Source organism: Pistacia vera, unplaced genomic scaffold, assembly GCF_008641045.1.
Source record: "Pistacia vera cultivar Batoury unplaced genomic scaffold, PisVer_v2 Contig320, whole genome shotgun sequence".
NCBI classification, from domain to species: domain Eukaryota; kingdom Viridiplantae; phylum Streptophyta; class Magnoliopsida; order Sapindales; family Anacardiaceae; genus Pistacia; species Pistacia vera.
The window spans coordinates 1527208-1554456 of record NW_022196136.1 but is presented as its reverse complement, the minus strand read 5'-3'; the positions used below and the strand labels follow the sequence as shown (position 1 = coordinate 1554456).

Below are 27249 nucleotides of genomic sequence, written 5' to 3'. Positions count from 1 at the left end.
TTGTAACGAGCGTTAAAGAATAAATAGAAATGTCACGGGATAAAATATGGGCTTTTAAAACTACGATAATATCAAAATGAGACGTATTTTGATACGTAAACAGTAGAAAAACTCGTCCCAATTAAATAATTATGTAAACACTTGTCAAATTTAATAGGGTAAATCTTAGTATTTCTAAAACGCAAGACTAGACTATTTGACCAAGACCATTGGAAAAAAAAAAAAAGTCTTTCTCTAAAAGAAACTGTTGAAGGACAAATTTCATCCGTTACTCTATCAATATTCTTAAGTATTACATCGATTTTCGAAAACCAATAAAAACTTAATGAATCCCCCACAGTTTTAAAACATTCTAGAAACTACATTTTGAACTTTGTTCTTTTAGGGGGTGTTTTTGTTATGTTTGAGAGTTATGGGGTTACTTTGTAATTAGTTTAACTATAGGAGTTTATGGTTTATCTCCTTATATGAAGAAAGCTTTAATTAGAAGAACTTGGAAAAAAAGAATGTTTGATAATTTAATATGAATCTAAGTTGCAATTAACTTATACAAAATGATTTCAATATAAGATCAACGGAAAAAAAATTAAATTTAAATGATGAGATAATTTTATAACTGCTTACGGTAGTTCGTTTGAGGAGTTTGTACGTGGAATATTTATCTTTGAAAATTTTAAGTATGTTTTAAAATTAATTTTGAGAGAGACAAACATAAAAAAAATGAATAGTAATTTGTTCTACTAATTTGAGCACTGCATTCTTTTATTCTTGCACTGAGCACCCAACTTTGTTACTTTTACCTAATTGCCCTTCTCTCCTTTGTTTAATCTTTTTTACGATTAGGCCCCTCTAATCTCTTCTCTAATAAATCTGATTCACATCCTTCAATAATTAATGAGATTTAATGATCATCAACATCATTAATTAGATATTTATTTGAGTCCTTTACTTCTTTTTGCTTATTTCATTTAGGGTAATTTTGGGATTGTTCAAAGTTTGAATCAAACATTAAGATCAACAAATACGGAAATAATCGGAAATGAATCTTAATAAAAGCGTGGAGAGTGTTCAAAAAAGAGGTATCGTCACCCCTATTTCCCAACCAGCCTTGTGTTTTAAATCATATTGTTGGTCGGATAAATTGATATACTATTTATATACGATTATAACTCAATCTGAATACATCTAGAACGTGTGATATCAAATATCATTGAGTCCATGGAATTCAGAGAACTTCTCAAATTCATTTTTGACTATTAACATTTATTTTAACTTGCTCGTACCGTAATATATTACCATTCAGAAAGATAACGTTACTCTTACACTGTAGTATAACCCTAGGGGTAAAATGACCCTTCGTCCCCAATTTCCAACTATTAAACCTAGAAGGGCCAAAATTAGGTACAATTTAATTGAAAAAAATGCACTCTTTTGAATAAAAATATTGATAAATAGTGTTATGGGTGTGATTATTTGTGTCTTTTCTAACTTTGGGTACCTCGATTTCAAAGCTTGTCTTATGAATAAAATGTCCTTTATTTATTTATTAATTTGTAAATGATGTTTGTTTGGTCTGTCTCCCATTTATTATTATTTTTTTATTTTTTAGTCAGATTATATACGTGGTCTTTCTATTTTTATTTTATTTAATTCCATCGAATTTCTAAATTTATTATTATTTTATTTATTGAATGACTCAAAACACCAAATTGTAGTCTTCCGGTCTAATAATTTTGGGAAATGGGTCATACTATATTTTCTGTTAATCTAATAGGTTTAAGGGTTAATTTCGGCAATTAATTACACCATTAATTTATAATTTATTATTAATAAATCTAAACAATTAGAATTATTGCTCTAATTTTTTTTTAAAAAATGCAAACCGACCCGTTATTTATTGTTAATAAAATAAAATAAAATAAATTTTTATAAAAATAAATAAATAAAAAGGAAAAAAAAAAAATCTTGACTTTTGTAGAATTTGGGTTTGAATTGCACATGGAAGGCCAACCATGTGCAACAAGCTTTCCCAAATATTCTCTTAAAAATTTCTAAATTATTTATTTTACAATATTATTTTTGTAAGGTTTCTAAAATGATTTTTAGTTTTTTTATTTATTTATTATTTTGAATATGTAATTGGGACAAAATTGGTCAATTAATTAGGCAGCAAATCTGACTAGACAATTGTTTTTTTGTTTGATTGGTTTCTAAAAATTTGGAAATATTCATTGAATTCATTTAGATTTTAATATATAGTTTAGTAATTTTATTGATAATTATATTAGCTTATTTTAAAAAAATGTGAATAAAACAAATCTCAAAGTTACCAAAAGAGGCGTATTTATTTATTTTATTTATTGGGTTTTTTTTTTCCTTTTTTAAGAATTAAAGCCTTCTAAGTAAAAAAAATTACTAATATTTGTTTGCAAAAAATATTATTGTCCCCATTTAAAAAATTCTTAATTTTACTTGATTTATCAAATTCATTGATTCTTGGTGATAATATAAATTTATTATACATTTTTTTTAAATAAATTAAGGACTATACGAAGTGGGATCGAGTTAGCACTAATTAATCGAGTAATTCTATTATCCAAAATATTCATAAAAATTTATAATAAGGTTGATTTATTATAATTATATTAGTTATCACACATCCCATTATTTACATAATTATGCCAACTAATTTACTTTATATGGAAAAATAATAATCAAATAATAGAAAAAATATTGTAACATAAGTGACAATATGAACAAACCATAATGAGAAATATGGGCCAACTAGTTGGGCCCAAACACGTTTTTTCAATCTGCAAAGCCCAGAAAGGGCCCATTGGGCTCACATTGTTTTTCACAAATTTAACTTTAGGTGGTAAGATGGAAATTCCTTAAGATATTTATATATTTAAAATGTATAATATTAAGTTATATTTGTGTATAATTTTATAATTATAAATAATAATATGATATTTAAATCAATTTAACTAATAAATATGATAAAACTATGAAAATGAAATGAATGAGACTAGGGCTAATAATATTTTTGGGATAGAAATTTTGATATAAAAATGTAATAAAAAGAAATAAGCAAAATCAAATATTTGAATATGTATCATCTTAAGTATTATATCTCATTATGTTCATAAATTAATTAAATGGATGAGATTTAAATTAATTTCTTTTATTTATATATAATTAGTTCTAATTTCTTTAAATAATATGATATATATGATTTACCTCCAATTTGATCTTAAAACCATTCAGAAATGCAAAACTAAAATTTAATGTAATGCAACTAACTTAAACATAGATTAATTGATGATTATTCTTGGAATTAAATTAAATATAGATTAATTTTTCTTTTTATAACACATATAATAATTTAAAATAATTGATTATTTAAAAGATTATTATAAATGGAATCTCACCTTCTACGTGAATAAGATTGCTTTTTGTTTTTTTCTCTGGGGGGTGGGGGGAAGGGATTAGATGATGCACAATATTATTGGGTGCATTTGGCTTATTGTTTTTATCCATATTCCCAATCCTATTCTTCAAATGATGTTTGGCACGTTATTCTCAAAATATTAGTCTATTTTTAATAACTTTTAGACCCCATAAGTTTATTAATTTCATAAATACCCCCCAAAAAAAGTTTAAAAACTAACAAAAACACCCCCACCACCAATACTTTCCAGATTCCGGCAACCACCGCCGGTGGTAGCCGGAATCTGTCACACTACCACCGACCAATATATGTGGTTATCCAATTTTTCGGACAGATTCCAGCGGTGGTGGTCGGAATTTGACATTGCGGGTGGTAGGGGTGTTTTTGTCATTTTATAATATTTTAATATATTGGGGTGTTTATTAAATTAGCAAACCTTGGGGACTTTTTTCATACATTTTTAAATTTTATCTCGTAATACTCCCCTATCCAACTATCCAATACTATCCCCAAAATCTTACCCAAAATAATAAACCAAACGCACCCATTAATATTATATGATAAATTAAATTAATACATATAGTTTTATTATAATATTATTAATCTAAATACAATAATTTACATGTGTTTAACAAACTTGAAAATTTGGAGGCACAAAATAATGCATAAAAAAACACCATCAACATTAATTTATATTTAAAAGAAAGCTTTAATTAGAAGAACTTGGAAAAAAAGAATGTTTGATAATTTAATATGAATCTAAGTTGCAATTTACTTATACAAAATGATTTCAATATAAGATCAACGGAAAAAAAATTAAATTTAAATGATGAGATAATTTTATAACTGTTTTCGTTAGTTTGTGTGAGGAGTTTGTACGTGAAATATTTATCTTTGAAAATTTTAAGTATGTTTTAAAATTAATTTTGAGAGAGACAAACATAAAAAAAATGAATAGTAATTTGTTCTACTAATTTGAGCACTACATTCTTTTATTCTTGCATTGAGCACCAAACATTGGTACTTTTACCTAATTGCCCTTCTCTCCGTTGTTTAATCTTTTTTACGATTAGGCCCCTCTAATCTCTTCTCTAATAAATCTGATTCACATCCTTCAATAATTAATGAGATTTAATGATCATCAACATCATTAATTAGATAGATTTGAGTCCTTTACCTCTTTTTGCTTATTTCATTTAGGGTAATTTCGGGATTGTTCAAAGTTTGAATCAAACATTAAGATCAACAAATACGGAAATAATCGGAAATGAATCTTAATAAAGGTGTGGAGAGGGTTATGTTACTTCCACGAGGACCATTAGATTGTTTCTTGAAAAGGTATAAAGGCCAATCGACGGGTTCAAAAAAAAGGTATCGTCACCCCTATTTTCCACTAGCCTTATGTTTTAAAACATATTGTTGGTCGTATAAATTGATATATTATTTATATACGATTATAACTTAATCTGAATACATCTAGAACGTGTGATATCAAATATCATTGAGTTCATGGAATTCAGAGAACTTCTCAAATTCATTTTTGACTATATTTTGACTTGCTCATACCGTAATATATTACCATTCAGAAAGATAACGTTACTCTTACACTGTAGTATAACCCTAGTGGTAAAATGTCCCAAATTTCCAACTATTAAACCTAGAAGGGCCAAAATTAGGTACAATTTAATTGAAAAAAATGCACTCTTTTGAATAAAAATATTGATAAATAGTGTTATGGGTGTGATTATTTGTCTCTTTTCTAACTTTGAGTACCTCGATTTCAAAGCTTGTCTTATGAATAAAATGTCCTTTATTTATTTATTAATTTGTAAATAATGTTTGTTTGGTCTGTCTCCCATTTATTATTTTTTTTTTATTTTTTAGTCAGAATATATACGTGGTCTTTCTATTTTTATTTTATTTAATTCCATCGAATTTCTAAATTTATTATTATTTTATTTATTGAATGACTCAACACACCAAATTGTAGTCTCCCGGTCTAATAATTTTGGGAAATGGGTCATACTATATTTTCTGTTAATCTAATAGGTTTAAGGGTTAATTTCGGCAATTAATTACACCATTAATTTATAATTTATTATTAATAAATCTAAACAATTAGAATTATTGCTCTAATTTTTTTTTAAAAAATGCAAACCGACCCGTTATTTATTGTTAATAAAATAAAATAAAATAAATTTTTATAAAAATAAATAAATAAAAAGGAAAAAAAAAAAATCTTGACTTTTGTAGAATTTGGGTTTGAATTGCACATGGAAGGCCAACATGTGCAACAGCTTTCCCAAATATTCTCTTAAAAATTTCTAAATTATTTATTTTACAATATTATTTTTGTAAGTTTTCTAAAATGATTTTTAGTTTATTTTTTATTATTATTTTGATATGTAATTGGGACAAAATTGGTCAATTAATTAGGCAGCAAACTGCCTAGACAATTTTGTTTTTTATTGGTTTCTAAAAATTTGGAATATTCATTGAATTCATTTAGATTTTAATATATATTTTAGTATTTTATTGATAATTATATTAGTTTATTTCAAAAAAATGTGATAAAACAAATCTCAAAGTTACCAAAAGGGGTATTTATTTATTTTATTTATTGGGTTTTTTTTTTCTTTTTAGAATTAAAGCCCTATAAGTACAAAAATTAGTAATATTGTTTACAAAAAATATATTATCCTCATTAAAAAATTCTTAATTTTACTTGATTTATCAAATTCATTGATTCTTGGTGATAATATAATTTATCATCATTTTTTTTTTTAAATAAATTAAGGACTATACAAGAGTTATCGAGTTAGCACTAATTAATCGAGTATTCTATTATCCAAAATATTCATAAAAATTTATATAAGGTTGATTTATATAATTATATTAGTTATCACACGTCCCATTATTTACATAATTATGCCAACTAATTTACTTTATATGGAAAATATAATCAATAATAGAAAAAATATTGTAACATAGTGACAAATGAACAAACCATGATGAGAAATATGGGCAACTATTTGGCCCAACACGTTTTTTAAATCTTAAAGCCCAAAAGGGCCCATTGGGCCATCTTTTATAAGGCTCATATTATATTTCACAAATTTAACTCTAGATGGTAATGGAAATTCCTTAAGATATTCATATTTAATTGAAATGTATAATATTAAGTTATATTTGTGTATATTTTAGAATTATAATAATAAGATATTTAATTAATTTAACTATAAATATGTTAAAACTATGAACATAAAATGAATGAGACTAAGGCTAATATATTTTGGAATAGAAATTTTGATATAAAATGTAATAAAAAGAAATAAGCAAATCAATATTTTGAGTATTTATAATCTTAAGTAATTATGATATTTTAATTACCCACGATTATATCTCTTATGTTCATAAATTAATTAATGATGAGATTTAAATTAATTTCTTTTATTTATTATAATTAGTTCTAATTTCTTTAAATAATATGATATATATGATTTACCTCCAATTTGATCTTAAAACCATTCAGAAATGCAACCTAAAATTTAATGTAAACAACTACACTTAAACATAGATTAATTGAGAATATTCTTGGAATTAAATTAATATAAACTGTTTTTTCTTTTATAACACATATAATAATTTAAAATATTTGATTTTAAAAGATTATTATAAATGGAATCTCACCTTCTACGTGAATAAGATTGCTTTTTGTTTTTTTCTCTCTGGGGGTGGGGGGAAGGATTAGATGATGCACAATATTATTGGGTGCATTTGGCTTATTGTTTTTATCCATATTCCCAATCCTATCTTCAAATGATTTTGGCACGTTATTCTCAAAATATTAGTCTATTTTTAATAACTTTATGACCCCATAAGTTTATATTTTCAAATACCCCCAAAAAAAGTTTAAAAACTAACAAAAACAACCCCACCACCAATACTTTCCAGATTCCGCAACCACCGCCGGTGGTAGCCGAATCTGTCACACTACCACCGACCAATATATGTGTTATCCAATTTTTCGGACAGATTCCAGCGGTGGTGGTCGAATTTGACATTGCGGGTGTAGGGGTGTTTTTGTCATTTTATAATATTTAATATATGGGGTGTTTATTAAATTAGCAAACCTGGGGACTTTTTTCATACATTTTTAAATTTTATCTCGTAATACTCCCCTATCCAACTATCCAATACTATCCCCAAAATCTTACCCAAATAATAAACCAAACGCACCCATTAATATTATATGATAAATTAAATTAATTAATTATACATAAGTTTTATTATAATTATTAATCTAAATACTAATTTACATGTGTTTAACAAACTTGAAAATTTGGAGGCACAAAATAATGCATAAAAAAACACCATCAACATTAATTTATTACAGAATAATACTATTATTTTTTTATTTTGATAACTGGGATGTTCGAGCCAGTTTATGCACACCTTAATTAATCTCAGAAATCTATTAAACACCCAACAGCAATGGTCAAATAAATCAAAAATGTAGTTGGTTAAATAATCTATTATTTAATTATTAATCTATAAAATGTTTGACGCGGATAAAACTATGTAATATATATGCAATATAATCCCATCAACATCAATTTAATTATTGATAATACTATTATTCAATTATTAATCTATATTATATTACTTTAATAGCTTGGCCTTCATTGCTTTTCGAACACACTGATTTCTTCAATGAGCCTATTAATATAGTATGTAATGCAAATTTGGAAATAAAATTAACTTATGATTGTTCGTTTACCTAAGATATTGGAAGAAATTAAAATAATTTATAACGAATTAAATCAGAGAAGGAAAGTGAAACAATCTTAAATAAAACTTTTTATTTCATCTTTAACATTGTAAAATCACCCGTCTCATTCTAATCAAACGGCTATGAATGAAAGAAAATAAATTTAGGGAAACGTCAAAAAGCAGCCTAAGTCGAAGAAAAAAGCCTTCGAGTTTGATAGCTCGAACTTTCCAGTCGACTATTAGATTCAAAATTCAGATTTGAATAAAATTAATTGGTTACCTTCTTTAATGTAAAATAATATCATAATAAGTCAAGACGATCAAATAATCATTAGATCAATATTATTACAATCTATCATTACAATGCAAGATAACAAATTTGTAAAATTTAACGATAAACTTATAAAACAGACATTAATACTGTAAAGACACAATAATTCTGACTCAAAATAAAATATTTTACAAAAAATTTAAACTGTAATATACAAATATACAATTAGATTGACCAAATCATTGATCATTCCTTCTTTATTGTATAATAAAATGCTTAAATTATTTAAATATTTTTTAATTTATAAGCATGAACTTTTATGGTTGATACTCCCATATCAAATTATGAGTGTGTGACAAAGTATATATAAAATGTCTTCACATGTAAGCAGCTTTATGGGCAAGCAATTCAAGATGCCCCCTCCAATTATTGATTGAATTATTATTTCCAAAATTATTTACTTAAATCATGATCTAATCAATATAATTAATCAATATAAATATGCTTATAATATTCTAATGATTTGTTAGTGCTAGGTATCTAACCACATTGAGAAATAATGGATATTGCTGATGTATGTCGGATCTAAACATATGGTAGGTGAGTTTTCAGAGGTATTATTCATTTTTGACTTTAGAGTCCTCACGGTTTTGTCTTGAAAAGACATCTACCAATACAGTCCCCTAAAGGGCAAGGGGGTTAGGAGTGGCATAGGCCCGCAGATCCAGACACCATGCCTTAGGCCCTCTTTCTAGCAGCAATTATTGATGTATGGTGGATCTATACACATGGTAAGTTAGTTTTCAAAGATATTGTTCACTTTGGGCCTACACAATTTTATCCTAAAATAATGGATATTGCTGATATATGTCGGATCTAAACATATGATAGGTGAGTTTCCAAAGCTATTGTTTGCTTTGGGTCTTAGGGTCCTCACGGTTTTGTCCTGAAAAGACATCTACCAACACAGTCCCCCAACGGGCAAAGGGGTTGGGAGTGGCATAGGCCCGCAGATCCAGACACCATGCCTTAGGCTCTCTTTCTAGCGGCAATTGTTGATGTATGCTGGATCTAGACACATGGTAAGTCGGTTTTCAAAGATGTTGTCCGTTTTTATCCTAAAAAGGTGTCTCTGGATGGTGAGAGTGTCTTTGTGCTATATAAACGACTAAGATCCTCGTCTCCTATTCGACGTGGAAATTTGGCGCCAACAAATATATTATATAATAATAATAATTGGGAAGGAGGTGACAATTTATAATTATAAAATCATTTGTTACATATTTGATATTACTTGAAATTTGTTAATTGATTATGACAAGCCACCCATGGGAGATAATTAATTTGGCCAAACTTAATTATTGTATCTTAATCTTGTTTAACTTCACTCGAAAGATTTAATTTAATTTAATTTAATTTATTTCACTTGTGCCTCAAATTGAATTGACTATTGTTACATGATGCTGTTCATGCATATTGGTGATATACATATTAGTAAGTAATTTGACAGATTTCGAGTTATAGCGAGTAAGAGATTAACATTAATATTTAAGTTTATGGTATTAAATGCTTCGAAGAGTTTTGGTGTTGGAGTTTTATTTTTGGGAAAAAAATATATAATATGAATAACTAAAATATTGAAACTACATTATTTTGAAAATTGGGTTAATATATTAAACCTCTAAGCGATCGTTTAATTTTATAAATTTATTATTTTGAAAATGTTAAAAACTTTATAAATCATAAAAGTATAAAACAAAACCCAGAGAATACTTTTGATAATCTTGTTGTATTTAAATCAATTATCTTAAAAAAAGTATTCTTAAAGTAAACAATTATAATGCTTGTTTGTTTGGTACGACTTCTTTGAATAGAACTTAGAGAAAAAAAATTTTAAAGTAGAACTATATGAGTAGAGTGTTATGTAAATTTGATGGGTGGTTATAAAAATATGAAAGAGATTTCTAATATTACTTTACTAAAAGCTTTAATATACAAGAATAATGTTTGTTGAAATTTCAACATTCTAAATAGCTAAAAAAGAGTTTATGACGAGCTTCTCTATAACCAGTAAAATAACTTATTAAAATCCTATAACATTTTGAAAATACAACAACAGTCTAAACAAATTTCGAAAGTGCTTATAGTTTTTAGTTATTTTGATATAAATAATCAACCGAACAAGATCTATGCAATTTTCTGTATCAATAAGATTCAATGATATTTTTGATGATATTTAACTTACACGAAAATTCATTCAGATTCCACCCTTGATACTTTATAAAGGGGATTGGGGATTGAGATTTTACAAAAAAACAAATTTATATAGAAGATCTATAAAATATATATATGTTAGATCTAAATGAAGAATTGTTGGGTAGTAGGCATACATATGGACCCTTGTCCTTTAAAAAATTCAAGGCATCATTTTTCCAACTCATGGATTTTCACAAACAACTTTATTTATTTATAAATGTTTATAATATAAATTAAATAAAGTATATTCCATTTTCCAGATGCATATATTAGGTGTAATATCCATCATCAAGAGTAAATTGAACTAATAATTTAATAAATAGTACAATACTAACACAAAAGGATAAAAATTCAAACCACTCAACCTATGGCCGGATGACAAGACTTTAATCATCTGAGTGAGTTACTCAGAAATCTTCTGTTTGAGTTTTGGCAGTGATCGCTTACCATATTTATAACTTACCTGGCTTATTGGGCTTGGAGGATGTTTAGAAAAAAAAATGGAGATAAAAATTCAATTAAGAATATTTTTATAATAAATTTATAAAATTTGAACATAATTAACTCATAATTATGATTGTTTATTTATACAATTATTTATACATGTAATAATATATAATATCACATCTTTGATCTTTCCATGTGCTTTTGTCTCATTATCGGATTGTGCTCAATATCTTAAGCTTCAAATGATTATAATCAAAGATGCAATCAATTCAAAGTAAATTAATACAAAAAAAATAAAATAAAAGAGTCCCCTCCTATTAACTTCAAATGATCGATTTTAATAAAGAAAGATTACTCTAATTTTATTATCTTCGATTATACTTTTGGGATAAATTTTAGTGTACCATAATCCAATAATCCACTGAATTAACATTTTCCAGATGATATAAATAGAACTTATATAACTTTGATAATAGAAGATAAAAAATTCTCATGTCAGGATATACATATAATCAACCAATCATAAAATATCATGTAAATGTTTGTGACATGTACTCATTTTATGATTGGTTAATTGTATATTATACATTTGTTGTACGAAAGATTCTCCCTCGATATTATAGGTGAAACAAAGATAACATTATTGTATATTCATTGTGGGAAAGATTCTCCCAAGTATTGTAGAAAAAAACTTTAGGGTCTGTTTGGGGGTTTTATGATAGCGGTTATGAGGATAAATCATCGTAGCGGTTTTAAGAGTAAACCATCGTAGCAGTTTTGAGGGGTTTTTAGTAGTGGTTTTTAAAACACCCAATCTGTGCTTGGGAGTTTATTTTCCAACGGTTTTGACAGTTTTTTAAAATGATAAATTTATATATATGCCCATAAAAATATCCAAACTTCAACCAATATTTGGGAGTTTTTTTTTTTTCAATTACCAATACTTAGTATCAAAGTTCCTTCCAAGTTTAATTTATTTGTAAGTTCTTTCATTATATATTATTTAATTCATCACACAATCATTCGAAATCTGTCATTTTAAGAGAATAAATATGCTGCCACAATATTGGACTTCACAAATTATCAATATAACAGCTGCAACAACATTTCTAAAAAACAGTCTTTTGTTCTTTTCTTCAATCAATGAAGCAAAGCCATAAAAAACAATCTTTATTTAACAAACTGACAAGGATTCAATCAATCACCTAAACGCAAATAAAAAGAATCAAATAGAGGAAAAACCACATTATTTTGTAAAACAACTGGTAAAGAAATGTAATTAAATTGTATACAGGTTGCAAAGGAGTTTACCATATTAAAAGAACAAAAAGTTGAAGGGGAAAATGAAGAGAAAGAAAGAAAAACCTTCATATCTCTAATGAAGGATTAGAAAGCCCAAGATAAAAGATTCAAAAGCATTGTAAACGTCATCTAAAAGTTGAAGATTGAACGGGGTTTGAAGAAATTTTTAAACAAACAAAGAGATTATTGTATATGAATAATAGTGGAAAGGGGTTTTTTTGGGATAAAATTTTTAAATCAACCAAAACACCCAGATTTGGGGTGTTTTATAAACCCCTAAAAAATACACTACACTGGTTTTGGGGGGTTTTTAAACTAGTCAAAACCAATCCATAAAAAATCTGGCAAGTAATGGTTTTTAAACACCTCAAAACCAGTCTAATTAAAAACTTTTCAAAACCAGTAAAAAAAAAAAAACTCCCAAGCAGACCCTTAGGGTCTGCTTGGGAGTTTTATAGTAGCGGTTATGAGCGTAAACCATCGTAGCGGTTTTGAGGGTAAACCACCGTAGCGATTTTGAAAGGTTTTTAGGAGCGGTTTTTAAAACACCCAACCTGTGCTTGGGAGTTTATTTTCTAACGGTTATGACAATTTTTTTAAATGATAAATTTACATAAATACCCATAAAGTTAAAACACTCTCTCTTTTGCTTAATTAACTTTGATAAATATAGATAATGCCTACATTATTTGTTTTTATTTTCTTTCTCTCCAATCAAACAGGAGGCTCTCTCTGACAGTTATGATTGCTTCAACAAATTCCGTTATTGGAGGTCATTAGTTTCAGTTTGCAGTTGTATTTGGTTTGATGGAATATATTTTTGTTTCTTTCTATTAAGATTTGTAATGAAGCTCTTAAGAATAGAAGTTTGCTGTGTTGATTTCCATTACCATCATAAGAATGGAGTTAACTCTCAAATTCACCACGCATTTTACTTACAATTGCTCTGGTAATATTTATGTAATTGGCACAGTTGTCATAAGAATGGCGTCATGAAGCTCTTAAAATTTTAGGTGCATTTTATCTTCAAGTGCAAACAATAGCAGCCAGAGATTTGTGTGCAGCAAAGGGAGTGGAAAGGGGTTTTTTTGGGATAAAAGTTCTAAACCAGCCAAAACACCCAGATTTGAGGTGTTTTATAAACCCCTAAAAAATACACTATATTGGTTTTAGAGAGTTTTTAAACTAGTCAAAATTAGTCTATTAAAAATCTGACAAGTAGGGGTTTTTAAACACCTAAAAATCAGTCTAATTAAAAACTTCCCAAAACCAGTGAAAAAAAACTCCCAAGCAGACCCTTAGGTATCTTATCATACCCTATTTTCATTGTATGGAGGATTCGCCTTTTATATTTTAAATAAAACTCAAAAACTCATACCAAAATATCACACATGACTCAAACTCAAGACCTTTTAAAAAATACATTCAAGAGTCTTTGGCTAATCAGACGAGTCAGCCATTGTGGTTTAATGTTAACTATTGTACAAAAGATTTTCTCCCCAAACTGTCGGTAAAATGAGGTAAGGTTACTGTGGTAGAGGAGATGAAACCAATGTGGTAGTAATAATTAGTACATGACATGTTGCATGTGTAAAGTTTAGTTGAAAGTCTTCTTCTTTAACTGATTACAACACTGTACCAGAAAAAAAAAATACAGTTATACTTATTCAAACACCAACTGATCTCTTTCTTTCTTTCTACTTTGTCTTTCATTACAATCTTTCTCTGATTCTCTCTATATATTCCTCCATCAAAACCCAAATCAAATTAAAATTCCCAAATACCCACCACAGAGATCTGGAAACCATGAGAGAACCGACGGTTGTCGGCTCCGAGTCCAACCCCACTTCGGCGGTGGCTTCACTTCCTCCCCCGGCCCCGCCTCAGGCATTGCTTGAACGTCTCAAAGATTACGGCCAGGAAGACGCTTTCGTCCTCTGGGACGAGCTCTCCCCGGACGAACGTGACTTCCTCGTCAAGGACATCGAAGTCAGTTGCTCCATTTTCCCATAATTTGTTTAATTAGTGTTGTTAGTTTTTTAATTTAATTTGATTTTGTTTACGTAGAGTTTGGATCTTTCGAGAATCGATCGGATCATTCGATGCTCGCTTCGATCTCAAGGTTAGATTTTTATTTTTATTTTTGATATCTGTTAGTGATAGGAAATGTCTTTTGATTGTAAAGGATGGAACTTTGATGATGGTTTGAGGTAACGTTACAGGGCTGCCGGTGGCGGCGATTGAGCCGGTGCCGGAGAGGAGCGTGTCGACGGTGGAGGAGAGAACCATGGAGGAAAGAGAGAGGTGGTGGAAGATGGGTTTGAAGGCTATTTATGAAGGAAAGCTAGCTGTTTTGCTTTTATCTGGTGGCCAGGTACTTTTTTTTTTTTTTTTTTATATTATTATTTGTTAATTGCTTTTGCTTTTATGGTGAGTAATATAATGCACTTCAAAAGGGAATTTATCGTTTATTGCTGCTGTTTGTAGCTCCATTATTTTGCTATGATGTTGCTTTTCTTGACATCTTTACTTGATAATGTAAAAGCATGGGGCATATAATCACTGTTTGCTTTAACAATCTGGTTAGACCTGGGGTGGGTGGTTTCACCAAGAATCTCTCTTATCTTTTAGGTTGGTATGATCTCGCGTCCCAACTCCTACTAATGTCAAATTGCTGATAGATGTTTTTTACCTAAAATTGAAAAGTAGGGGCCCTAATTTGTTCAATAAGTCATTATTATCTATAAAAAGGATGCTTTAGTTGATTCCTTTCTCCTTTTCCTTATAATGAAGGCGATTCATTAATAAAAAGCAAAATGGTTTCTGCTGAGCTGGTAAATTGTAACAGTGGAGGCGAATATTAATATAGAAACACTAGTACCACATTGATTGGAAGTATAAGAGAGAGAACTTATGGTCTACCTGCCTGTGTGTATGTCTTTCAATAGCATTCTATTCAGATTTTACTATTGAGGGTTACTGATTTTTGGACAAAATGTATAATATAAATTTATTTTTGAAGTAAAATAACTAAATTAAAAGAAAAAGAAGCCAAAAAGAGAACTCTCCATTATAGTTGGTTCAGAAATTTTTGAATAAAATACAGTCTTGGCATACAAAGTTACTCAGGATTTTGTGGTAAGCTGCCAGCCATGCGCTTTTTCATTATCAATCCCCAGTTTTAACCACTGCAAGCTTTTTACCTTGCAAGAGTATGGAGTTTAAATTGAGAAGGGGGTGTGGTGATTAGGTGTCCTAGCTTCTCATGGCACTAAACTCTGTAGATATTTTATATCTTTACCTTGGGGTAAAGTTCTTGTGATAACCGTTTGATTTTACCCACCCCTGCTTCTATTTCTCAATTCTCTTTCTGGGTTCTGGAAAATTTTTCTCCTGCTCATTTTTTTTATAGTCCTCTATCATGTGAAAACTATTGAAATTTTTTTGAGGTATTATATCATGGCGTACTAGGACTTGTGTACACTAATCAACCTTGATTGATTGTCGAGAAATCTTATATCAAATTTATTGTGGAAAATTATGTTGGCATTGATAATATTGTTTGTATTTGGCTATAGAAATCTTAAATATAATTATAAATTTACTTCAATAGTAACAAGACTAAGTTAGATATCTATTAACTGTTAAAATAATTAGAAGCACATTCAGATTACCATGAGGCTGGGTTGGGATTTTCACAAGTATATTTGTGCTCGTTAGTATACTAGCATAGTGAGAAGTGTTGTTGTAAGATTTTCATGTCTAATTAGTGTGTGGGGAGAATCTTGTTTTGTCTCCATAGGCATTTCAGGACAATTTTTGTTCTCTCTCCACAGGCATTTCGGGACAATTTTTTGTTCTCTCTCCACAGGCATTCATTGCTTCTGACCATTTCCTTTCATATATGTCCCATGAAGTTGTGGTTCTGACTAGTTCGATATCTGTTGCTCTGTTTTTAAGCATGTGCTTGACAGATTCTTGCATGTTTTCCTGTGACGGGAATTTGATACAGGGAACTCGACTTGGAAGTTCAGATCCGTAGAACTTATATAACTTTGATAATAGAAGATAAAAAATTTTCATGTCACGGATATACGTATAATCAACCAATCATAAAATATCATGTAAATGTAGTGTGACATGTACTCATTTTATGATCGGTTAATTGTATATTATACATTTGTTGTACAAAAGATTCTCCCTCGATATTATAGGTGAAACAAAGATAACATTATTGTATATTCATTGTGGGAAAGATTCTCCCAAGTATTGTAGAAAAAAACTTTAGGGTCTGCTTGGGGGTTTTAATGTTTTATAGTAAGCGATTATGAAAGTAAATCATCATAACGGTTTTGAAGGTAAACCACCGTAGTGGTTTTGAAGGGTTTTTAATAGCGGTTTTTAAAACACCCAACTTGTGCTTGGGAGTTTGTTTTCCAGCGGTTTTGACAGTTTTTTAAAATGATAAATTAACATATATGCCCATAAAAATACCAAAACTTCAACCAGTATTTGAGAGTTTTTTTTTTTTTTCAATTCCCAATACTTAGTATCAAAGTTCCTTCTAAGTTTAATTTATTTGTAAGTTCTTTCGTTGTACATTATTTAATTTATCACACAATCATGCGAAATCTGTCATTTTAAGAGAATAAATATGTTGCCACAATGTTGGACTTCACAAATTATCAATATAACAACTGCAACAACATTTCTAAAAAACAGTTTTTTGTTCTTTTCTTCAATCAATGAAGCAAAGCTGTCAAAAACAATATTTATTTAACAAACTGACAAGGATTCAATCAATCACTTAAACGCAAATAGAAAAAATCATATAGAGAAAAAACCACATAATTTTGTAAAACAACTGGTAAAGAAATGCAATTAAATTGTATACCGCTTGCAGAAGAGTTTACCATATTAAAAGAACAAAAAGTTGAAAGGGAAAATGAAGAAGAAAGAAAGAAAAACCTTCATATCTCTAATGAAGGATTAGAAATCCCAAGATAAAAGATTCAAAAGCATTGTAAAAGTCATCTAAAAGTTGAAGATTGAATGAGGTTTGAAGAAATTTTTAAACCAGCAAAGAGATTATTGTATATGAATAATAGTGGAAAGGGGTTTTTTTAGGATAAAATTTTTAAATCAGTCAAAACACCCCGATTTGAGGTGTTTTATAAACCTCTAAAAAATACATTACACTAGTTTTGGGGGGTTTTTAAACCAGTCAAAACCAGTCCATAAAAAATCTGGCAAGTAATGGTTTTTAAACACCTCAAAACTAGTCTAATTAAAAACCCTTCAAAACTAATAAAAAAAAAACTCCCAAACAGACCCTTAGGTATCTTACCATACCCTATTTTCATTGTATGGAGGATTCGGCTTTTATATTTTAAACAAAACTCAAAAACTCATACCGAAAAATCACACGTAACTCAAACTCATACCAAAAAATCACACGTAACTCAAACTCAAGACCTTTTAAAAAATACATTCAACAGTCTTTGGCTAATCACACGAGTCAGCCATTGTGGTTTAATGTTAACTATTGTATAAAAGATTTTCTCCCCAAACTGTCGGTAAAATGAGGTAAGGTTACTGTGGTTGAGGAGATGAAACCAATGTGGTAGTAATAATTAGTACATGACATGTTGCATGTGTAAAGTTTAGTTGAAAGTCTTCTTCTTTAACTGATTACAACACTGTACCAGGAAAAAAAAAATACAGTTATACTTATTCAAACACCAACTGATCTCTTTCTTTCTTTCTACTTTGTCTTTCATTACAATCTTTCTCTGATTCTCTCTATATATTCCTCCAACAAAACCCAAATCAAATCAAAATTCCCAAATACCCACCACAGAGATCTGGAAAGCATGAGAGAACCGACGGTTGTCGGCTCCGAGTCCAACCCCACTTCGGCGGTGGCTTCACTTCCTCCCCCGGCCCCGCCTCAGGCATTGCTTGAACGTCTCAAAGATTACGGCCAGGAAGACGCTTTCGTCCTCTGGGACGAGCTCTCCCCGGACGAACGTGACTTCCTCGTCAAGGACATCGAAGTCAGTTGCTCCATTTTCCCATAATTTGTTTAATTAGTGTTGTTAGTTTTTTAATTTAATTTGATTTTGTTTACGTAGAGTTTGGATCTTTCGAGAATCGATCGGATCATTCGATGCTCGCTTCGATCTCAAGGTTAGATTTTTATTTTTATTTTTGATATCTGTTAGTGATAGGAAATGTCTTTTGATTGTAAAGGATGGAACTTTGATGATGGTTTGAGGTAACGTTACAGGGCTGCCGGTGGCGGCGATTGAGCCGGTGCCGGAGAGGAGCGTGTCGACGGTGGAGGAGAGAACCATGGAGGAAAGAGAGAGGTGGTGGAAGATGGGTTTGAAGGCTATTTATGAAGGAAAGCTAGCTGTTTTGCTTTTATCTGGTGGCCAGGTACTTTTTTTTTTTTTTTTTTATATTATTATTTGTTAATTGCTTTTGCTTTTATGGTGAGTAATATAATGCACTTCAAAAGGGAATTTATCGTTTATTGCTGCTGTTTGTAGCTCCATTATTTTGCTATGATGTTGCTTTTCTTGACATCTTTACTTGATAATGTAAAAGCATGGGGCATATAATCACTGTTTGCTTTAACAATCTGGTTAGACCTGGGGTGGGTGGTTTCACCAAGAATCTCTCTTATCTTTTAGGTTGGTATGATCTCGCGTCCCAACTCCTACTAATGTCAAATTGCTGATAGATGTTTTTTACCTAAAATTGAAAAGTAGGGGCCCTAATTTGTTCAATAAGTCATTATTATCTATAAAAAGGATGCTTTAGTTGATTCCTTTCTCCTTTTCCTTATAATGAAGGCGATTCATTAATAAAAAGCAAAATGGTTTCTGCTGAGCTGGTAAATTGTAACAGTGGAGGCGAATATTAATATAGAAACACTAGTACCACATTGATTGGAAGTATAAGAGAGAGAACTTATGGTCTACCTGCCTGTGTGTATGTCTTTCAATAGCATTCTATTCAGATTTTACTATTGAGGGTTACTGATTTTTGGACAAAATGTATAATATAAATTTATTTTTGAAGTAAAATAACTAAATTAAAAGAAAAAGAAGCCAAAAAGAGAACTCTCCATTATAGTTGGTTCAGAAATTTTTGAATAAAATACAGTCTTGGCATACAAAGTTACTCAGGATTTTGTGGTAAGCTGCCAGCCATGCGCTTTTTCATTATCAATCCCCAGTTTTAACCACTGCAAGCTTTTTACCTTGCAAGAGTATGGAGTTTAAATTGAGAAGGGGGTGTGGTGATTAGGTGTCCTAGCTTCTCATGGCACTAAACTCTGTAGATATTTTATATCTTTACCTTGGGGTAAAGTTCTTGTGATAACCGTTTGATTTTACCCACCCCTGCTTCTATTTCTCAATTCTCTTTCTGGGTTCTGGAAAATTTTTCTCCTGCTCATTTTTTTTATAGTCCTCTATCATGTGAAAACTATTGAAATTTTTTTGAGGTATTATATCATGGCGTACTAGGACTTGTGTACACTAATCAACCTTGATTGATTGTCGAGAAATCTTATATCAAATTTATTGTGGAAAATTATGTTGGCATTAATAATATCGTTTGTATTTGGCTATAGAAATCTTAAATATATTTATAAATTTACTTCAATTGTAACAAGACTAAGTTAGATACCTACTAACTATCAAAATAATAAGAAGCACATTCAGATTACCATGAGGCTGGGTTGGGATTTTCACAAGTATATTTGTGCTCGTTAGTATACTAGCATAGTGAGAAGTGTTGTTGTAAGATTTTCATGTCTAATTAGTATGTGGGGAGACTCTTGTTTTGTTTCCATAGGCATTTCAGGACAATTTTTGTTCTCTCTCCACAGGCATTTCGGGACAATTTTTTGTTCTCTCTCCACAGGCATTCATTGCTTCTGACCATTTCCTTTCATATATGTCCCATGAAGTTGTGGTTCTGACTAGTTCGATATCTGTTGCTCTGTTTTTAAGCATGTGCTTGACAGATTCTTGCATGTTTTCCTGTGACGGGAATTTGATACAGGGAACTCGACTTGGAAGTTCAGATCCGAAGGGATGCTTCAGTGAGTAGTTTTTTCACCACTTGATCTTGAAAACTATTCTCCATTTCAAGTTTGTTCAAAGCTGTTTAAATGAAAAATAATTGGGGAACCTTGTGCGTGGAATTTGAGGTGGCTAATGGTCTTTTACTGCTTTCCTACTGTTAATGTTATTGAAACTACTTAGGAAATTTTAGTAAATTCATGAAAAGAAATCTTTTCCTTTATATATCTTGCTTATATCTCTTGTTTATATCTCTTATGCACTTTTATTCTAGATATTGGACTTCCATCTGGGAAGTCTCTTTTTCAACTCCAAGCTGAGCGAATTTTGTGTGTCCAAAGACTAGCTGCTCAAGCTGCAAGTGAGGGTAAAGTTTATTTTTCTAAGTTCTGTGTGTTTATACTTCATTTGACACAGTATTATAAATCTTAATTGTCTGCTGCTGTAGGTTCTGCTGGTTCAGCTACAATTCATTGGTACATAATGACCAGTCCATTTACTGATGATGCCACACGCAAATTTTTTGAAAGTCATAAGTACTTTGGTCTTGAATCAGATCAAGTAAGACGCCTCTAGTAATTCTTTTTATAGTCTCTGTCCTTCACCATTTTTTTTTTCTTTCTCTGAATGACACTTCTTTGATGTAGGTCACTTTCTTCCAGCAAGGCACCATACCTTGTGTTTCAAAGGATGGTAGATTTATTATGGAGACTCCATACAAAGTATGCTTTTCTTTTTGTAAACAACTTGATTTAGAGTCCTCAAAATCCTGAAACTGCTCCTTGGTTTTGTTATCTTCCGAGCCACACATAGCTAATGAGATGGAAATTGTGTCCTTATAAGTATAATACAACCTGCTCATTCCATAAAGAAAAGGCTTGCTAAAGGAATGCCAAGATGGTATTTAATTTGATAATCTTGGGAAATATTTGTTAAGATAGTGAAATATGGGAAAAACAAGAAGTGCTTCTAGTTTTATTAGGCATGCGAAGCAAGTGCTTCCTGTTAGTAGCTACCTTTATTGAGATTGGTTTCATCCTTCTGGCTTTTCCATTTTTACATTTTTCTGTCAACTACTGAGTTTCACACCCCTTCTGCAATATGGTGGTTATCTGAATTTAATTGTTTAAACCCAGGTTTCTAAGGCTCCGGATGGGAATGGAGGAGTATATTCAGGTATCTTTTGAATTATTAACTTGTTAGGTATAACAATTCTGCTGAAGAAAAATAAAATTCTAGATTTTTCTTAGTGTTTAGTTATTAATTCATTGGACCTTTTTGGTTGATCAGCTCTGAAATATTCAAAACTGTTAGAAGACATGGCCAGCAGAGGGATCAAATTTGTGGACTGCTATGGAGTTGACAATGCACTGGTTAGTTTTCTTGTTTGTTTCAACTGTCTTTATGTCGGTTGTGAATTTTGTTTATCTCCTTATGTAAAAATATAGTGATTAGGGTCTTGAAAGCAGGTCCGCGTGGCTGATCCAACTTTCCTGGGATATTTTATTGATAAAGGTGTAGCTTCTGCTGCAAAAGTTGTCCGAAAGGTAACTAGAATTTTGTATCTGACTTGAAACTTCAATTATGCTAGTTGACTCTGTCGTTAATTTGATTTGGAGTTTGAGAAGGCTGTTTGCTTTAGATCGTGAGTATATTGCTGTCATTATTGTGCTTACTCCTGCACAAAAACATTTATGACATAGATTAACTTGATGAAAAGAGAGCAAGTGTTTCATCTTATATAGAGCTGTCAATGAAGTTTTATCTGTTATATTTAAGAACTAAAAATCGAGCCAAAGTATATAGAGCTATGTGTGTTAATTCCTCTGCTTGTGGTTATAGGCATATCCACAAGAAAAGGTTGGTGTGTTTGTAAGGCGAGGCAAAGGTGGACCCCTTACTGTGGTCGAGTACAGTGAGTTAGATCAGTCACTGGCTTCTGCAATCAATCAAGAGACTGGACGTCTTCGTTTTTGTTGGAGTAATGTATAGTCTTTTGCCTTGTTCTTTGGCATAGTACTGCTTACTATTGACTATAAAATAATGCTCATTGTGGAATTAAATTCTGGAGATGAAAATTTTATATTGTTGGCTGAAAGCAGCATAATATATTGCTTGATTTTCGTTGGTAGTAAATGTTTTTGATTCTAGGTTTCATGCTTTTGTGAATTTTATCGAACTTTAATTATATTGTAAACTTTCATTGAACTGGTATACATATAATATGCGAGATAAATTATGTTTTGCATTCTATTAAAGTTTGTATTTCTGTTTGATTTACAATTTTTTCCTTTTCAGGTTTGCCTACACATGTTCACTTTGGATTTTCTGAACCAAGTGGCAAATGGCCTCGAAAAAGACAGCGTGTTAGTGATGTTATCTTTCTCATAGTTGGTGATCTATATTTTTAATCATTATATGTATGTTAATACACATACATTTTGAATGCAGTTACCATCTTGCCGAGAAAAAAATACCTTCCATCCATGGATACACAATGGGCTTCAAACTAGAACAGTTCATATTTGATGCTTTTCCTTATGCTCCTTCAACTGCGCTTTTTGAGGTGACTTTCCTCCCAGTTTTTCTTATTCCAGTCATCAAGCTCTTTTCTTATATCTGTGATTGATGTTACCATTGCACCAGAAAAATTATTTCTGCCAATTTTCAGGTATTACGTGAGGAGGAGTTTGCACCTGTCAAAAATGCCAACGGATCAAATTTTGACACCCCAGACAGTGCTCGGCTGCTTGTTCTCCGACTCCACGCTCGTTGGGTTGTTGCTGCCGGTGGCTTTTTAACACATTCAGTGCCCTTATATGCAACTGGTAATTTCTTGATTGGCATTGTGTGCATTTGCATGGCACATTTTATTGGAATAATTCAACGATTTAGGCTGTTGATCTTACATAGAAGACTTGTAGTTGTCATGCTACGATATAACTTTCTCCTTAAAACCGGCTTTGTAAAAGTGGATTTACTTTAAAAAAATATATTATTTTGGTTCCCCAGTCAACCATTCAGTAGCATAGCGGCTCGTAAATTCTGTATTTTTCTCATTTTTCGGCTTGTTTGCTCGTGAACCCAGGTGTGGAGGTCTCGCCACTCTGTTCGTATGCTGGAGAAAACCTAGAAGCTATATGCCGTGGAAGAACATTTCATGCACCTTGTGAAATTTCTTTCTAGTTGAGTTTTATCTTTATATTTTTTATTTCCACGGCGCCCTTGTAGTCAAACTGAGCTGGGAAAGGTCCATCTTTCCCATGCCTTCATCTAGATGGATTGGAGCGGGTCACTGGGGTGTATATGTTCGAGAATCAATACACGGTTTCTTAATATACTGGGGTGGATGAGATTGGTGTAGTTTTATTAGCATTCGAGTTATTGTCGTGTAATCTTGCCCCGTGATTTTCAAATCATATGCGTATTATATGCCCATACACGCATGCACACACACGGACACAGATGTTAAAATTTTCAAGTGATTTGGTTGATCAAGTTATTGTTATACTTTTTCTATGTTTCGGACGTTAAAGTTTTCGCTAGAGAATAACTCGATGAAATTATATATCAGGTCAGGTTTCTCAATAGATGAGTACATTGTCTAGACCAGGGTGAAATTGGAGAATCAAATGAGCTTTGGAATATTTCATGATGCTTAGTTTGCTCTTATGGAGCTAAAACTAAATATTGATGCTGCAAAAGAAAATTAAACCAGTCGATCGATTGATCTCGATGGTAGGCTTTTCTATTCTTGGNATTGCTGTCATTATTGTGCTTACTCCTGCACAAAAACATTTATGACATAGATTAACTTGATGAAAAGAAAGCAAGTGTTTCATCTTATATAGAGCTGTCAATGAAGTTTTATCTGTTATATTTAAGAACTAAAAATCGAGCCAAAGTAAATAGAGCTATTTATGTTAATTCCTCTGCTTGTGGTTATAGGCATATCCACAAGAAAAGGTTGGTGTGTTTGTAAGGCGAGGCAAAGGTGGACCCCTCACTGTGGTCGAGTACAGTGAGTTAGATCAGTCACTGGCTTCTGCAATCAATCAAGAGACTGGACGTCTTCGTTTTTGTTGGAGTAATGTATAGTCTTTTGCCTTGTTCTTTGGCATAGTGCTGCTTACTATTGACCATAAAATAATTCTCATTGTGGAATTAAATTCTGGAGATGAAAATTTTATATTTTCGGCTGAAAGCAGCATAATATATTGCTTGATTTTCGTTGGTAGTAAATGTTTTTGATTCTAGGTTTCATGCTTTTGTGAATTTTATCGAACTTTAATTATATTGTAAACTTTCATTGAACTGGTATACATATAATATGCGAGATAAATTATGTTTTGCATTCTATTAAAGTTTGTATTTCTGTTTGATTTACAATTTTTTCCTTTTCAGGTTTGCCTACACATGTTCACTTTGGATTTTCTGAACCAAGTGGCAAATGGCCTCGAAAAAGACAGCGTGTTAGTGATGTTATCTTTCTCATAGTTGGTGATCTATATTTTTAATCATTATATGTATGTTAATACACATACATTTTGAATGCAGTTACCATCTTGCCGAGAAAAAAATACCTTCCATCCATGGATACACAATGGGCTTCAAACTAGAACAGTTCATATTTGATGCTTTTCCTTATGCTCCTTCAACTGCGCTTTTTGAGGTGACTTTCCTCCCAGTTTTTCTTATTCCAGTCATCAAGCTCTTTTCTTATATCTGTGATTGATGTTACCATTGCACCAGAAAAATTATTTCTGCCAATTTTCAGGTATTACGTGAGGAGGAGTTTGCACCTGTCAAAAATGCCAACGGATCAAATTTTGACACCCCAGACAGTGCTCGGCTGCTTGTTCTCCGACTCCACGCTCGTTGGGTTGTTGCTGCCGGTGGCTTTTTAACACATTCAGTGCCCTTATATGCAACTGGTAATTTCTTGATTGGCATTGTGTGCATTTGCATGGCACATTTTATTGGAATAATTCAACGATTTAGGCTGTTGATCTTACATAGAAGACTTGTAGTTGTCATGCTACGATATAACTTTCTCCTTAAAACCGGCTTTGTAAAAGTGGATTTACTTTAAAAAAATATATTATTTTGGTTCCCCAGTCAACCATTCAGTAGCATAGCGGCTCGTAAATTCTGTATTTTTCTCATTTTTCGGCTTGTTTGCTCGTGAACCCAGGTGTGGAGGTCTCGCCACTCTGTTCGTATGCTGGAGAAAACCTAGAAGCTATATGCCGTGGAAGAACATTTCATGCACCTTGTGAAATTTCTTTCTAGTTGAGTTTTATCTTTATATTTTTTATTTCCACGGCGCCCTTGTAGTCAAACTGAGCTGGGAAAGGTCCATCTTTCCCATGCCTTCATCTAGATGGATTGGAGCGGGTCACTGGGGTGTATATGTTCGAGAATCAATACACGGTTTCTTAATATACTGGGGTGGATGAGATTGGTGTAGTTTTATTAGCATTCGAGTTATTGTCGTGTAATCTTGCCCCGTGATTTTCAAATCATATGCGTATTATATGCCCATACACGCATGCACACACACGGACACAGATGTTAAAATTTTCAAGTGATTTGGTTGATCAAGTTATTGTTATACTTTTTCTATGTTTCGGATGTTAAAGTTTTCGCTAAAGAATAACTCGATGAAATTATATATCAGGTCTGGTTTCTCAATAGATGAGTACATTGTCTATACTAGGGTGAAATTGGACAATCAAATGAGCTTTGGAATATTTCATGATGCTTAGTTTGCTCTTATGGAGCTAAAACTAAATATTGATGCTGCAAAAGAAAATTAAACCAGTCGATCGATTGATCTCGATGGTAGGCTTTTCTATTCTTGGTGTCAAGATACGATGGTCGGCTGGTAGTTAGGTGAATATTTATATTATTCATGAAATTTTAAGAAATTTTTTTTTATTTAATTAAATTTCATCGGTCGAGAAAAACCCTTATTAATAATTTAACCATGAATATTTTAGTAAGGAAAGTGATTTTTAACCCCGTCTAATTGATCTTCACCTTAAGTATACCTCTTTTATAATTGAAAAAAAGAAAAAAAAAAAAAATCAAACACCATTTAATATGAAAATAACCTTTTAATCTTAATTAGGTTTATTTTCCCCTATTTTAAATTTAATTAGTTTTTTTTTTTTAATATCATTTTTTCCCAAATAAAACGTGATTAGATTTTTACACATTTTTTCTCCTAATTTCTTAATTTCAACTTATTTTATCTTCTTTAGATTCAGATTCATCCCGTTATGTTTTTTGTAGTTTTAGTATTATATTTTCATCAAACAAACAAATATTTAAAATAAAACTCAATGATTATAAAATTTAGGATTAAGTTATGAAAACTTAGGGTTAGAGTTTTTGTAAGATTAAGAATTAAAAATTAAAACAAAAATATAAAATAGAACATGAGTATATTTAGAAATCATATTGTTATTTCTAGTAATTTAAAAATTAATGTTAAATTTGTCAAAGCAAAAAATAAATTTAAAAGTGGGGTACGAAGATCAATTAGGTGGGGGGCAAAAAACCCTCTCTTTTTAAAAACTAATGAAAAGTAAAATATAATGTTAATAATTTGAAATGCATTTTAGTATATTTATGAATAAAAAGAT

General features: G+C 30.7%; 1 protein-coding gene across 3 annotated transcripts; it reads left to right on the top strand.

Annotated features, from left to right (window-relative positions):
• Positions 1–14285: 14285 nt before the first annotated feature.
• Positions 14286–26156, top strand: LOC116136958 (UDP-N-acetylglucosamine diphosphorylase 1). 3 transcript variants are annotated; one of them, XM_031422647.1, is made up of 15 exons: positions 14286–14489; positions 14568–14622; positions 14723–14874; positions 20580–20619; positions 20874–20966; positions 21048–21160; positions 21247–21321; positions 21736–21775; positions 21890–21972; positions 22069–22146; positions 22442–22585; positions 22898–22965; positions 23051–23165; positions 23271–23427; positions 23688–24050. In XM_031422647.1, the coding sequence occupies exons 1-15, from the start codon at positions 14307–14309 to the stop codon at positions 23783–23785; spliced, it is 1494 nt and encodes a 497-aa protein (XP_031278507.1). In that variant the 5' UTR covers positions 14286–14306; the 3' UTR covers positions 23786–24050. The 3 variants fall into 3 exon arrangements, with proteins under 3 accessions (XP_031278507.1, XP_031278508.1, XP_031278506.1); XM_031422648.1 differs by lacking the exons at positions 14286–14489; positions 14568–14622; positions 14723–14874; ... (3 more) ...; positions 23271–23427; positions 23688–24050 and adding exons at positions 18193–18556; positions 18635–18689; positions 18790–18941; ... (3 more) ...; positions 25377–25533; positions 25794–26156; XM_031422646.1 differs by lacking the exons at positions 14286–14489; positions 14568–14622; positions 14723–14874 and adding exons at positions 18193–18556; positions 18635–18689; positions 18790–18941.
• The last annotated feature ends 1093 nt before the right edge of the window (positions 26157–27249 follow it).

Coding starts and splice junctions, on each gene's coding strand:
- LOC116136958 (XM_031422648.1), top strand. CDS start 18,374: ATGAGAGAACCGACGGTTGTCGGCTCCGAGTCCAACCCCACTTCGGCG. Junction 18,557..18,634: donor TCCTCGTCAAGGACATCGAA/GTCAGTTGCTCC, acceptor TTGTTTACGTAG/AGTTTGGATCTTTCGAGAAT. Junction 18,690..18,789: donor ATGCTCGCTTCGATCTCAAG/GTTAGATTTTTA, acceptor GTAACGTTACAG/GGCTGCCGGTGGCGGCGATT.